The sequence below is a fragment of the Phascolarctos cinereus genome, unplaced genomic scaffold (assembly GCF_003287225.1).
Source record: "Phascolarctos cinereus isolate Bilbo 61053 unplaced genomic scaffold, phaCin_HiC Scaffold_3;HRSCAF=262, whole genome shotgun sequence".
Lineage (NCBI taxonomy): Eukaryota > Metazoa > Chordata > Mammalia > Diprotodontia > Phascolarctidae > Phascolarctos > Phascolarctos cinereus.
In genome coordinates this window covers 226,200,106-226,215,316 of record NW_027555736.1, presented here as the reverse complement: position 1 = coordinate 226,215,316, position 15,211 = coordinate 226,200,106, and the positions used below count along the sequence as shown (strand labels likewise).

Below are 15,211 nucleotides of genomic sequence, written 5' to 3'. Positions count from 1 at the left end.
GGAGGGGGTGACATGATCAGATTTATGCTTTAGAAAAACGTCTTTGGTGGCTGAATGGAGGATGGACCGGAGTGGGGAGAGACCTGAGGCAGGTCGACCCACAACAGGCATGAGGTGATGAGGGCCTGCACTAGAGTAGTGTCAATGTCGGAGGAGAGAAGGGGCGTGTTTGAGAGATGTTGCAAAAGTGAGATCAACAGACTTTGGCCACAGATTGGATATGGGGGTGTAAGTAAGGTGGATTCTGGTGTGTGTAAGGAGGATTTTGTTGTTCCTTTTTAGATAATAGTTCCAGGATCCTAGATAATTTTTCACACAAATTATGGTTGAAAACATCTCCACCACGCTTGCCTAGTGAGATAGAGGGATGACATAATATATGCCTGTGCTGTGCTAGGTCATGATGATACTGCTAAAGTTAACCTGTGAACTTAAGGTTGGCAAGATGCCTTCTTTGTCTGTTGCACTGGTCAGGAAGTGGGGGAACCCATTTTGGGATTTGGGTAATACATAGAGGAATGCATGTACCTGCCTTGATCAGCCCCGTCAAGGCTTGGGGGGAATCTGTGTTTGCCTCAACTGCCCCTCATTGAGGTTTACAGACCGGTAGGAGTGTGGCTCCTACCATTCTCGCGCACCCCTGCGAGATGTGTGATTAGGGAAGGCTGTAGCAGTTAGAGCTCTCATTTTCAGCAGTTCCTTTTGAGAAGACTAGACTAGAATAAAGCAAGCTTATTTAACCCCTTTGAAGCTGTCTTCCTGTCTGACCAGATCAAAAGTGAACCTGTGCTAGGACACCTGTTAGTGTTAGGAGCTCTCCTGTGTTCTCCTGTCCAACAAATGATGTCACCTGTGTGTTTTCCTTTGAAAGGGGGAGGGTGAGTGGGATAGAGATAGTTGAGGAGTCCAGGATGATTCCTAGGTTGGCAGACGGAGGGTCTGGAAGGATGATGTTAGGAGGGATGATTGAGTTTAGGAGGAAAGATAATGTTTTGGTCATAGTATGTTTAAGATGTCTACTGGATTACACTTTAAGATGTCTGAAAGGTAGTTGGAGATGTGAGATTGGAAGTCATTAGAGAGTCTGGGGCAGAATAGATAGATTGTCAGTATAGAGATGGCAATTAAATCCATGGGAGCTGATGAGATCACCACGTGAAATAGTATAAAGGGAGAAGAGAAGAATGCCCAAGACAGAATCCTGAGAGATACCCATGGTTAGGGGATCTGGAAGAGGATCCAGGAAAAGTGACAGAGAAAGGAGGTCAGATAGGAAAGTGATATCCCAGAAATCTAGAGAGAAGAGAGTAATCAACAGTCTCAAAGGCTGTAGAAATAGGTCAAAGAGAATGAGGATAGAGAAAAGGCCATTGGATTTAGCAGTTAAGAGATCATTAGTCACTTCAGAGAGAGCAGTTTTGAGGTTGGAAGCCAGATTATAAGGGGTTAAGAAGAGAATGAGGGAGAGAAAGTGGAGGCATCCATTGTAGATAGCTTTTTTTCTTGATATATATTGATATTGGTGGGAACGGAAGGATCAAGTGAGAGTTTTTCCAGGACGGGGTAGACATGGGCATGTTTGTAGACAGTAGGGAAGGAGTCAGCAGACAGGAGGAGTTTGAAAATTAGTGAAAGAGTGGGATGACAAGAGAGGGCAATCTGTCAGAATAGAGATGGGATAGAATCACTTGAACAAGTAGAGTGTATAGCTTCGGTAAGGAGTAAGGCTGCACCATCATATGAGACAGGGAAGGAGAAAGTGGCAGAAGACATTTGAGTGATAGGAAATGAGAAAAGGGTGAAGAGAGCTCACAGTGAATGGCTTCCATTTTTTTCTGTAAAAGGTGAGGCAAGGTTTTCAGCTAAGAGAATGGGGGAAGGGGATGACCACAGAGCTCTGCAGTTCCTTCCAGCTCTGAATCTGTGTTTCTGTGATCATAAAATTGAAAGTGATGATCCTTTCACTGTTGGGTTCCTTTCACTACGGTTCATTAGTACTCCAGTTTACTTATTTGAGCTCCTTACAACTCAGCTGTCTCAACTGTGTCACACATTGTAGAACACTGGATAGTGATCTCTTTCCTCTTTTGAGCCACCATTGCACTTAACACTTCTTTTTTTTTTAATAGCATTCAACAACGAACTGCCTCATGTTGTGGTTGTTTTTCTCCAGTTCTTATCTTCTACATTTACTGAAAACATAGTAACCTTAGTCCAGCTGGGCAGAGAGGCATATGTTTATCTCCTAAGCAGTAATCATTGTTTACTAGATGATACCACTGTGCAAAGTAAGACTGTAGTTTAACCCAATTGGGTCATGAGGCTACGTTACTTCATAAGGACCCATTCCCAGGGAGTGTTCCATCCCATAGGCAAAGCCTTCCATTTGGATCAGAATCACCGATTTACCAATCTGGTGGCAATTTTCCTCTGTAATGAGCATTGCCTTAGCCCCAAACCATTTGGGGCTGTGATGTAACTTGGACAACTCTGGAAGCATGTGGATAATCTGTAATGAAATTAATTTGTGTATAGACAATTAGAAATTGAATTTTCTATAATAGATTTGAATACAAATTTGGATCATGAATATAATATCCTCTGTGGCATTGATTCGATTTTCTTCTCTGAAACGTTTTACACACTAACCTTATTTTGCTGTAAATCCCATGAAGTTTGCATTTACTTATAACAAATCTATATAGACTTTTTATTTGTGAGTCTCAAAATCTCTTGAGAAGTAGTGCTGTCACTTTGAAGAAATACTTAAACATAGAAAAGTCAAGTGCCTTTCCCTGAGTTGTACAGTATGTTTGGTAAAACAAACATCTAAGCATGGCATGGCATCCAGGTTGGCCGACTCCTAGTCCTTAGCTCTATCTAGAACTGCTCTTAAAGTGGTTGGTTTTTGATTATAGAATGTATTTGGCTTGCTGGTTTAAGAGGGTCTTCCAGGACCCATCTCTTCTCCAGATCCCTGGATGACCGCAGCATTCAGTGTGCTTAGTGCTGTGTATGACCTTAGAAACCACAACAGCAAAATGCACAAGGCATGATTACAAGGGCCACTATACATACATAGGAAGTGTAAACATAATAATTTCCATTTAAATGAAAACTTTTGCTTAGAAAGCTCAATGTGCTTTATAAAAATGATCTCCTGAGGGGCAGCTAGGTGGCACAATGGATAGAGGACCAGCGCTGAAGTCAGGAGGACCTGAATTCAAATCCAGCCTCAGACCAAATACTTGACATTTACTAGCTGTGTGACCCTGGGCAAGTCACTTAACCCCAATTGCCTTAAAAAAAATGATCTGAGATAATATTCCGAGTTCACAAATGCCAAAAGTACATTACTAGTTTGCCCATAATGATAAAGTAAAAGATTTTGGAGTAAGGGACAGGTCTGTATCCTGTCATCCTGTATCCATCCAAATTCATATCAGTTTCAGTATCCTTCCATCAGTCTGTATCATCAGCATTTTACTGATGCTATGTATGTGTCCTCTAGATTTCTATGCTACTACATTCCTTTTCTCAGGCTATTATTTTATGGCAAAACTAGGGCATTCAGATACAGTAGAGGAGAATATATTTATTTATGTGTTTGTTTGGGGGTGGTGGGAGCATAGGAAACAGAACAAATGGCTGAAAAGAAACCAAAGAAGAAACTTGAAGAAGAAGAGGATGGAGTGAACTCTGAAAACTTTCAGGACTTCATCAGCCATGCAAGGTAGAAGAGAGTCTTAATTACAAGCTATCTTCTCTTCCCCTCATCCCCAATCCCACCCCACCCTAGTGAATTTTCAGTATTTCTTAAACCAGTATTTTCTTTTTTTCTTACTTATGGATCTGAATGAAGGAGAACATGAGTGTGGTCCACTGGAATCTCTCAGAGTCTCAGCCAGTCATATTGCAGTTGTCACAGCTTTGATTTTCAGAGCACTTCTTGGTAGTCAAACGCTGCTGCCAAATCTCCTTCAAAGTGTCTAGCCCTAGAGGTGCTGAGAGTCACCGTGGGGTGATTCAGATGGAGTCATCTTGCATTTACTCAGTCTGATTTCTTTCCCCTTCGCCTGCCATTTCAGGGTGACTTAAGCAACTTTGCCTAAGTTGAATGGGTTAAAGACTTAACAGTTTCTCATCACTCTGAGCAACATGCCTACTTTATATAGAAAATAGGATAAACTGAGAAGTCCCTTATGCTCAAGCTTATCTTTTAGGAATTTCAAATCCCCACGTTTCGTTCTCTATCCTGGCGCAACCAGTCAGGCCATGACTGTTATATGTTATCTGTACATTTCTGCTTATTAAGGTAGCATAGCCAGTTTATTTTAAACAGTTAACCACCAAGCATTTAATAAATACCTACTGTATGCCAGGCAGTATGTTATGTATGTCCCAAGGATACAAAGGCAGAAGGAGAAGCAGCTCATATCCTCAAAGAGCTTACACGAAAAAAAAATAATAATAATCCAGTGTGAGACTCACACTGCATTATACCCACACATTTTGCCTTGTGCAAAAATGGAAAATTTGCAAAAATAGTTAAATCTAAAGATCAGAATAATCCTATGGGTTGTCTCTCAACCATCTGAATCCTAGTGGACAGAAAAACCTTGACCATTTGAAAATAATTCGTATCTAGACTTCCATCACTAAAACATCGTCAAATAGCCCTAAGTGTCCCCCTGTATGATGTTATAACTCATTCTATGGGTATAAATTTAGCCTTCATACTAAAAAGGTTAAACACATCAAACAAAAAGCATTTTGGCAATTGTTTAGCTGACACTTCATGGGCCTGAAATGATGAACAATGCTAGAATGGTATTGAGACAAATACAAAATAGTATTGAGAAGGAAACATTTGCCATATTAATCTTAAAGAAATAGAGAAGAAATATCTAATTCTGTGGTTGAAGAATGACTACTGTTAGTAAATAGTAAAATTCTGAATTTAGTTTCTTTCAGGGATATATTAAGTCAGATAAATATATAAAACTATTTAGCTGGGGTTCACAGTCATCTGTCTTCTTGATAAAGGATCACATAGGGACTTCAGATTCTATATCAAAACAAGTAAATGTGTTCCACTTGCTGACTGGATGATTCAGCGTTTAATTGCTGGGAAGTAAAGGGAATCTTCACTTACCTTATGTTAGTTGTGAACGTTACTTGGACCATTAAGTCATTACCTTAAGGAAGTTCACTTCTGAGAAAAATCTTTGAGTTTACTCTACAGTGCTTCCACATTCCTAGTGCAAAATGATTACTCAGATTGTATTTCAGATACAAGATCCAACCTCATAAGTTTTTTGCCCTCTTTATCTTCAAATAACAATAATGACAATATAGTAACACCCCACTGATCTAAAGGATGTTTTATCCATTAACCTCAATTATATCCATAATATAATCAAAGACAGTAAGGAAGCTCAGTAGAGCTCCAGACTGCCCAGAGACCAGCTGGGTCTTGGAGCTACAGCTCCACCCACACATTGCTCAGAAAGCCCTTCAGGGTCTTTTTCAGAGTCTACTCCTAGACCCTGCCCTAGCAAGTTTGATGATTTGGTTTCTCAGTCCTTAAACGATTAGAAGCAGAAAAAGAGAAAAGCAAGTGGGATAGAACCTCACTTGTACGGAAAAACGTATGTATGATAGCTTATTCCTTGATAATGCTGAATAAGGGAAGTGTTAATAATTATGGCTGACATTTACATAGCATTTTAAGTTTTGCAGTGTGTCACATTGTTTGTCTCACTTAAGCTTCACAACAACTTTTTTGAGTAGGTATTAGTGGTGGTGTTATTCCCACATTTCTGGAAACTGCGTCTCATAAAAGGTAAGTGCTAAAGTGTCAGAGGACAGATTTGAACCCTGGTCTTTTTCACTATATATTCAGTTTGATGACATCCATTACCTTATAGTGCCTCTAATGTTACTGTATTTTGTATTGGTATAGTAGTTTATACTTTTTCAAGATGCTTTTCCCATATATCTTCTCATTAGATCTTCCGTTTACAGAGATATTTCATATATGCAAGCATACTTACCCCTTTCCCCATTTCCTCTTTAGGAGAATATTAAGAAATTATATTAGAACAGTACTTTAGTCTGAAGGCATTGATCTAATCTGAACAAGAAACTTTAAAAATCCTTCTTTCGATTCTGAAATAATGTCCTGCAAGGAAATAATTTTTCATCATTCTTATGGAAGAACTAACTAATTTCTTAAGGGAGAGGCTTGATCAGTAGGAAGGGAATCATCTCTGAAAGCTATTAGGGTAATGATCTGAATAAGAGCAAGAACTCTTGATTAATTCAGTTAACAGAAGTGTCTCTTAAGTTTGCTTTTGACTATTTTGAAAGAAAACTCCTTAGAGGGAGTGGTTAAAGACTGATGGAATGGTTTTAGTGAAATGATTCTCCAGGGGAGCACCAAAAAATAATTAACTGGTTTTTTTTGTTTGATGTATCAAAAACTGTTGCCCAAACTTTGTGCCCTTGTTGAATCATAACTATGGAATTCTTAAACTATAAATTGTAAAGAGAAAATGGCTTGGATCAAACATTTTCAAAAGCAGAGTGGATCTTTGTCCCTTTGGATTTTTTGCTCTTTAAGCAGAGATGCTTAAAATTTAATTAATAAACCTGTTCCTGACAGACTTGTCTCTAAAAAGGAGAGTATTTAGTTTTTCTTCCACACATTTTATGCCTTTTATTTTTCTCCATATTTGTAACATCATATGATTTTGTTGGTTCCAGGTATATTTTCCAAAGCACAATCTTCTTCTGATTTGTTTCTGCTTATTTTAGTGAGGCTGAACTGGAGGAGGTTTTGACTTTTTATACCCAAAAAAACAAGTCTGCAAGTGTCTTTCTGGGAACTAATTCCAAAGCCACCAAGAACAGCAGCAGTTATTCTGATAGTGGGGCAAAAGGTGGTAAGTATTTTGGTTAATGCTGATGGTGAAGCTCAAGGGAAAGAATGTAGATAGGAAAATTCGGCCAAGAATGATCTTCTAACAGACCAGACAGAGCAAGGAAATAGTCATTGTCCTATATTAATAAGAAAAGGTACTGAATTTGACTTAAGCTTCACTTTTTTTTCTCCCATATCTCACTTGTATAACCTAGAAAGTAGTCTGTTATGTCAGTTTTTATTTTTCACTGTATACGTATGCTTTTTTCCCAGTCATCTCATTTTAGTAGTATGACCTGTGTAAAATTATGACATAAGGCCCACATATTATTTCTTCGTGATAGTTATAGTGGAGTGATTTACAGAGAGAGAAGGCTCCTGTAAGAGCATTGGGAAAATGTTCTGAAGGCATAAAGGTCTTTCTGGTGGTGAGGGAATAGAGTGATGGCAGCTCTGAGAGTAGTGGTGTTTGGGTGAGATTCATAAAGGGGCATTTCCCATGCAGTAGTGGAGGAAGAGTTTAGGTGGCAGCCTCCATCATTTGTAAACCCCATCAGTTTGTAACCATGAGTATTCATAAGTTCAGGAACTACCTCTTCATTAAAAAGATAAATGTCTTTGTAAACTACTTCTATCTTGAGGCTGGTTTTTTTTTTGTGAAATGAATTGACTATAGGTGAGAGAGACTTAGCATAATAGGCAATTGTATAAGCTGCCACACCCCATAGATATTAGAAGTTAGGTCCTTCTTTAACCTTAGCTTAGAAGATAAGGGCCAACTCAAACACGAAGATTTGGCTTTGGATACCTTTAGGCCTAGGTATCCCCAGAAAAGGATTTCTTAACCTTTTTTGTGTTGTGGCCCCCTTGGCAGTCTACTGAAGCCCATCGACCCTTTTCAGAATAATATTTTTAAGTACATAAAATAAAATGCATAGGATTACAAAGAAAACCAGCTATATTTAAATATAGTTATCAAAATATTAAGAAAATAAGTGCACAGATCCCTGGTTAAGAACCCTTGCCCTAAGGTATTGCAAATTATTGTGGGTGAATATGTTGCTTTAAAAACAAAAGAGTTTGAGACAGTATTACCATTTAATTTAATCCAGTAAGTGTTTATTAAGCAATGTTCTATGTGCTAGGTACTAGAGAGGCAAAGGTGAAAGAAAAGTTTCTGTTCTCAAGGAATTTCCAATTTAATAAGGGACGAAGAGGTACACATATTTATGTACATGTTTATCTTGCAAAAATTAGTGATTTAGGCAAAATACTGTAAGATACTTGAGTAGGAAGAGAGCACTTTTACTTGTAAGAGTCAAGGAGGTCATCATGGAAGAGGTAGTACTTGAACTAGAACGAGAATAATTTCACCAGGAAATGTGAAGGAAATGTATCCCTGGCATAGATAATGGTTTTCCTAAATCCTAGAGGTAGGGCAGGGTAGGATAGGGCTTAGGAACAGCTAATAGTCTTATTTGGTCAATAAAGGTGACTTCATCTGCCATATTTCAATGACATTAATCAATTTGAAATAAGTATTCTTTCGTTTCTTTGTTAACATATGAACCCAGCCACCTGAGAAAATGACACTGATTTCCCATTATGTTATATAGGGCTATTCTGACATGGTAAGGAAACACCACAATTCTATGTAAGAGATGAGAATTCTTTTTCTGACTAACTTGTTTTGTAATACTTTACAATTGATGCAGTCTTGTTCTGCCTTAGTTATTTCTTTATGCGAAATGGATATAGTGTTTGTGATTTTATAACTCAGCAGAATTATCTAAATTCTCAAAATTGCATATATCAGACCATCCTGAGACAGTGGAAGAAGTAAGAATCAAGCAGCCCAAACATCAGCAGGGAGCAGAACTTCATTCTGACAAGTTATCACGTAAGTCTTTTCTAAAGCAGGACAGTTCAACAGTTATTAAGCTTGTACTCTCCACAGGTCACTGTGATACATCCCTGGGGATATGAAAAACGACAATGCATGTCCTCAAAGAACTTACAGGCTACTAGTTGGAATATGACAGATACACAAATAATTGTAATGTAAGACACAATGAGATTGGAGGCAAAGAGGGGATCCAGGAAAGGCATGAGAAGAAATTTGAGAGGAGAGAAATCATTTTCATCCAGGAAGATCAGAGTGAAGGCCATCGTGGAGGAGATTGCATCTGGGATGGATCTTGAAGAAAGATAAGAATTTCAGCAGGCTGGAATAAAGAGGGAGTATGTTTTGAGGAAGAGAAATAGTCTGAATGTTGAGAAACAAGACTGTAGTATAGTAATTATAAAGAGGAATAGTGTGAAATGAGGCTGCAGAGGTATAGTAGAGCCCGACTCTTGATGTTAAATACTGCAACAATGACTTTTTCATTTTATACCAATGATGGGGAGCACTTGAGGGTTTTTGAACAGAAGAATGACATGGTCACAACCTATGTATTTAGGAAATTATTTTGCCAGCTTTGTGAAGGTTGAGTTGGAGAGGGGAGAAACTGGAGGCAGAGAGAGAATCTTCCATTAGAACAGATGAGCTTGAACAAACTCAAAAGGGACTGACTGTGTAGAGAGGAGGGGAGGGGTGGAAATTACACCAGGGAGGCAGAATTGATGGGATTTGATGTTACAGGATGTTAGAGATAAGGAAAGGAAAGAGTCTAAAATAATTCCATAGTTTTAAGCCTTCCTAAGTATCAGGACAAAAATTTCTGTGTTATCAACAGAAATAATAAAAGTGGAAGGAGGACAGGTTTAGGGGAGGAAGATTATGGTTTGTTTTGGACACATTGACTTTGAGGTATTAGTTGAATATCCAGGTGAAAATGTTCAGAAAATTGTTGGAAATGCTGGACAGGAAATCAGATATGATCTGTAAGGGGGAGAGTGTGAAGAAAGAACCTGGTCCAGTATAGAGTTTTGAAATATAGTCTCACATAAAAGGCAGGGAAATGATGAGAAAAGAGGAGACTAAAAGAAATGTTGGGAAAGAGGGAATATAACCAGGAGAAAAAGCAGTGACGTGGAAAACAAAAGACAAAAGAGGACTCAGAATGATAACCATTTCAGATGCTGCAGAAAGGTCAAAGTGGATGACAACTAAGAAAAAGTCATTGGTTTTGGCAATTAAGTTATCATTGGTGACCTTGAAGAAAGCAGTTATGTAGAATGGAGGGGAAGGAGGACAATTTACAAGGACTTGAGGATAGATGGTGAGGTAGACTTAAGCATAGATTACTCTTTCTAGACAGTGGTGAAAGAGAAGATATTTAGCACAGTAAGTGGAGGATATAGAAGGATCAAGGGATAGTTTTTGAGGATAGGAGGGAACTGGGCAGATTCATAGCCACAGGAGAAAGCCAGCAGAGAGAGGGAGATAAAAGATGAGAGTGGGAATCATCAGTAGAGTCAGACCCAGGAGAAAACTTTACTGAATCAATCAGTAAACATTTATTAAGTACCTCCTATGTGCCAAGCCTTGGCCCTGGAGACACAAAAAGAAAAGTCAAATAGTGTCTGGCCTCGAGTAGTTCATGTTCTAGTGGAGGATACATTACGTATATACAAAACATACAAAGATACAAGAAAATGTTGGGGACGGGGGAGGAAGTGGTGTCTGGGAGATCAAGAAAGACCTCATCCAGGAGGTGTCACTTGAACTGTGTTTTGAGGGAAATGGGGAGAGGAAGGAATACAGTCCAGGAAGGAACACAGCTTGTTCAGAGGCACGGAGGTAGGGGCTGGACAAGACAGCAGAGAGGCTTGTTTGGCTACATGTATTGAATTGAATGAAGTCAACGAAGAGATGGAGTGATGTGGAAAAAGTCTGAAAAGGTAGATTGGCATTAGATTGTGTCAGATGTTAAATGCCAGACAAGATTGTAATTGATCATAGAGGCAACAAGAAACTATTGGAACTTTTAGAGTAGGGAGTGACATGGTCAGGCCTGTGCTTTAGGAATATAATTTTGGCAGTTTTGTGGAGCATGGTTTGAAGAGGGTGAAAGACTGGAGGCAGGGAGCCTTGGAGACTATTGCAGCAGTCCAATCAATAGTCCAAGGGCCTGAATCGGGCTGATAGCTATGTAAGTAGAGAAAAGAAGACAGATGTAAGTGAATACTGTGGAAGTTGTGTTGATAAGACTTTTCATGAGATCAAACACACAAAATAATTTTCTCTGTGGTAAGGAGGGAAGGAAGAATGGGTGATTAAATAGAGAAGTTTTGAGGGAAGTTAGGGGAGGTGTGATAGGTGACCTCAAACTCTTCAGTAAAGTAGAGGCATGTTTGCCGAGAGAGAGAGTGGGAGTGGTACTGAAGTTTAAAGAGAGCAGAAGTTTTGGACAGATTTAATATTGTAAAAGAAATCCCTAGAAAGTAGTAAGATAGCTTTGAATCAGAAATAAATACAAATCACAAGATATTAAAGAGATGATGCTGAGAGAAATGGTATTACCCTCTGAAAGTGCTCCTTTCTCTTCCAAATCCTTTTTTTTCCATTAATAATCTTTTTCTCATCCAGAGAGTTTTTTAAATTCTGTTTTTAGTTAAAAATCCATTGGAACTCGAGTCACTTTCTGCATTTTCCATGAGGATGAGGGGTGGAGAGGAAAGGGTGAATGAAGTGAAGCAAGACAGTAATAGTCTACCTCTCCTGGAAACTTTACCCTAATTGTCAAGCATTACAAAAGTTTGCCCAGTCTACTTTTTGAAGGTAACCAATCTTTGAGTCTTAGTGGGGATTAAAAACAAACTCTCATCTTTTGTTCCATTTGCCAAGTGTAGTAATCAAGGTCATCTTTGATAGACAAAACTCCTTAAATTCTTGAAGAACACAAATTGGAATCTACTTTTTTGAGACCTGCCTCAGGCAAAAGTGGCTTTGTTTTCAATTTTTCTCTGTCTGTATAGTGTTGTTTTATTACCCATTCTCCTTGAAATAGTCTGATTCTTTTTAATTCTTTTAACAGGATTTACCACATCAACAGAAAAAGAGAGTAAATTCCCCTATAGCACTTCCCTTTGTCCATCCTCTGGTCCTAGTGCTATTCTTCAGAAAATTCCCAACTCCCATTTGACATCTCTGATTTCATCCTCTGACCTCACACCAGTACCTAGTCATCACTCTGCTTTTTCCCAAGTTCCTCCAGTTATCTCCAATGTGGCTCATCAGCCAGCTGCTTTAGAGAACGCAACCCCTGATAACTGTTCTCCCTCCCCACATTCGGTGTCACATCGTGTCCCTAGTCCAGCTGTACTGCCACGCTGTCGGTCTGGCAGTTACACCATTGGCCCCTTCTCCTCATTTCAAAGTGCTGCGCAGATATATAGCCAGAAACTGTCCCGGCCCTCCTCAGCTAAAGCAGGTGAGTGTAACTATTTGGGCAGTAAAGTTTTTGATTCTGAACTGCTTTTTTTTGTTTTGTTTGTTTTTATACTTGAAGTATGTGTTACTATTTTAGGATATCTCTAAACTCATAACTTACTAATTTAGACACAATTAGCAAATTATTCCTAATGTACCCGTAGATACTATTCTTGTTTTAAAATGAGAATTATTCTTGAATTTAGCTAATGTGATCTTATATTTGGAGTTGAATCTTTAAAAGACATGCCTGCTAATTGAGAGATTCCCTGGACTATTGGACAGATCAGGATTAAAACACATAGGGAGTGGAATGGGGATTAATTGAGTATTCATCATTAGTTTCTTCAGCTTCCTATTCTGTGAAGTAAAACTTTGGCATAATGTATCCCTAGTAACTTCATTTCCAAATTTATGTGAAAAAAAGTACATTATTTTTTCTTGATTCATTAAGGTATGAAAGGATCAAAAAGTCTCATTTTATAGATGAAGAATGTAAGACAGCTTCATTGTTTCACACTAGCTATAAACTGTGGTAAGAACATAAAAATTGCCAGGTGGGAAGAGACCTGTGAACTGACCAGCTGTTTATTCCATTTGTGACACTGGCTTCAAGAAAAGGGAAGAAGGAAAAAAGACTTAATGTTAATGCAGGTGCACATTATAAATGGGTTAAAAGGGATCTTTCTTAGGAAGGAAATTTGAAGTAGATTGAGTTTGTCGAAGTTGAGGAAAGTATGCCCTTTTAAATCATTAAAATTTTCATGGCACATGTAAAATAGCATCTTCTTTTTTATTGTATGTAAAAACTGACACAGACCCAAATGTTCAATAAAGGCTCAGCTTGGTAGTGAAAACTTAATCAAAGAGAGAAAATTAAAGCAGTTCTAAAAGGAAAGGCCAATGTTCCAGAATATAAGATAATGAGTATGGTTCTGAGTGTACTCAACTATGTTTTTTTCCCTTTTCCCATTTGGAGCGTCTTAGGAAAACTATGGATATGATGGTAGTGGGTACCTTAGAAATACCAGGCTAAACAAATACTGAAAAATAAAGTGGTTTGCTTCAGCTTTAAACAAACAAACAAGAAATGTAAGTAAAATTGCATGAACAAACATCAAGGACATGATTTTTATCATTGTTCGTAAATCATAGAATCGGTCGCTACCTTATCAACTACTGTTTTTTTGGTCACATAATGTTAGAGCTACAAGTAACCTGAGAAAGCATTTCTTAATCCAGCCAACCCCTAAACATACATAGAAAGCAGTGATTGGTTAAACTTTCTAAGTGAAGCCATGCCAAGTGATACAGTTTAAGAACTTAGCTTCTTTATGTGACACAGAGTCTTCTGAGATGTTTTATGTGTGCATGTAAAGTGTCTTCACCTGTTGTTGTTTGAATTGTAAACAGAGATCCAGAATTTGGGGGAAAAAAATCTGTTTGCTTGATACGTTCTTGGCCATTGTTCTGACTGCTTGTATGGCTTCTCAGCCATGGGGATGAAACGTCCTTGTCGTTCTTTATTTTAGCAGGTACATGCCATCCAAGCAGACACCAGGCAGGCTTAGCCAGGACACCCAAGGATGGAGATGATAGCCCCGCCTTAGGCAAACGCTGCAACCAAAGCGCGGTCGCAGCCGAGCTGCAGCGGCTGGCTGAGAAACGAGCAGCACGGCAGTATTCCCCATCCAGTCACATCAGCCTTCTCACTCAGCAGGTAGGTGCAGCATGCTGCAGAAGACCAATGTAGGTCTTAAGACGTTTTGGTGACAGGATCTTCTTTCTGGAAAAGGTACACAATAAGTTTCCTTCCTTTTCTCTGTTTGTGGTGATGGGAGGTGAGGTGCTTAATGGTTGCACACTTAAATTATAAAATTATCTGATTAACTTTCCTTTCAGTTTCAGGGTTTGACTTTCTATAATATATGGTTTGAATTTAGATATGCTGCTGGTTGAGATATACCTCTTTTGTAGTTTAATAATGTAATTGTCCTGCTGCGATTAAACTTTTGAAGGATTTCCAAAATTTTTCATATTTGTTGAATTTTCTAGTATGTGTGGGTGGATCACTAAGGATGACCGCTTCCACCCTTGAAAATCTTTATATATGGAATGTCTGTAACATAATTTCATCCAGCAGCTTTGCATTTGGTTATATTAACCAGCAAATCGGCACTATGAAGTCAGATGAAACTTTCAAGAACTTCGTGGGATTTTCTTTGTTCTCAGTGCTGTTAATTCCCAAGATACTTAGATGGAAGGAGAATTCATATTTCCTCTCCTGTTCATTTATTTAGGGCATTTCATGAGGCAGAGTGAGTTCTTTTAGAATGAAGCACTCAACCCATCATGGGGAACATATGTTCATTGCTTTGTAGAGTACTTAACACATCAAAGACTCTCAATAAGTGTTCAATAAAATCAATTTAACTTATACATAAGACAAAAATTAACTCTGTCATTGAAACAAGATGCTGTTTGAATAAAGGAGGTCTTTCTTAATGGTAAAGGACATCCTGGTCCTTTGGGAAGTGTTGCCACAATTCATAAGAATTCATAACTGATCAAAGTTGCCACCTCACACTATCCTTACTTGGTGGTATCACAGATTACATAATGATGTTCAAAGCTAGAATAAAAGAGAAGCAGATAGGTGCCGCCTAGTGGTAGGAAGGTTGACCCTGAGTTCTTGAAAGCTGTGCCAGTGGAACATAAACTCTGGCAGGTTCCATGTGTTGGATGGAGTCAGCTGTGTGAGTACCAACTTATCTAAATATGGAGGCTTATTACCAGTAAATTATCCACTATGTCAGTAATTCTTTGGCTGTGGAAAACCCCGTTCAAAAAATGATTCTTGGTGCTCCCTTGGCAATGTCGTGCTTCACTGTACTAAAATGTAGACTAAA

The 15,211-nt window shown here is 38.6% G+C and overlaps 1 protein-coding gene across 13 annotated transcripts in view; it reads left to right on the top strand.

Annotated features, from left to right (window-relative positions):
• TTLL5 (tubulin tyrosine ligase like 5) overlaps positions 1–15,211 on the top strand; it is a 352,672-nt gene that overhangs the window by 156,914 nt on the left and 180,547 nt on the right. For 8 of the 13 annotated variants that reach the window (XM_020986239.2, XM_020986238.2, XM_020986242.2 and 5 more), the window contains 5 exons: positions 3,633–3,733; positions 6,820–6,947; positions 8,742–8,825; positions 11,908–12,303; positions 13,835–14,022. In XM_020986239.2, the coding sequence (XP_020841898.1) occupies positions 3,633–3,733; positions 6,820–6,947; positions 8,742–8,825; positions 11,908–12,303; positions 13,835–14,022 (897 nt within the window). The remainder of the gene's footprint in view (positions 1–3,632; positions 3,734–6,819; positions 6,948–8,741; positions 8,826–11,907; positions 12,304–13,834; positions 14,023–15,211) is intronic. The other 5 variants (XM_020986241.2, XM_078151465.1, XM_020986240.2 and 2 more) reach the window with 2 other exon arrangements.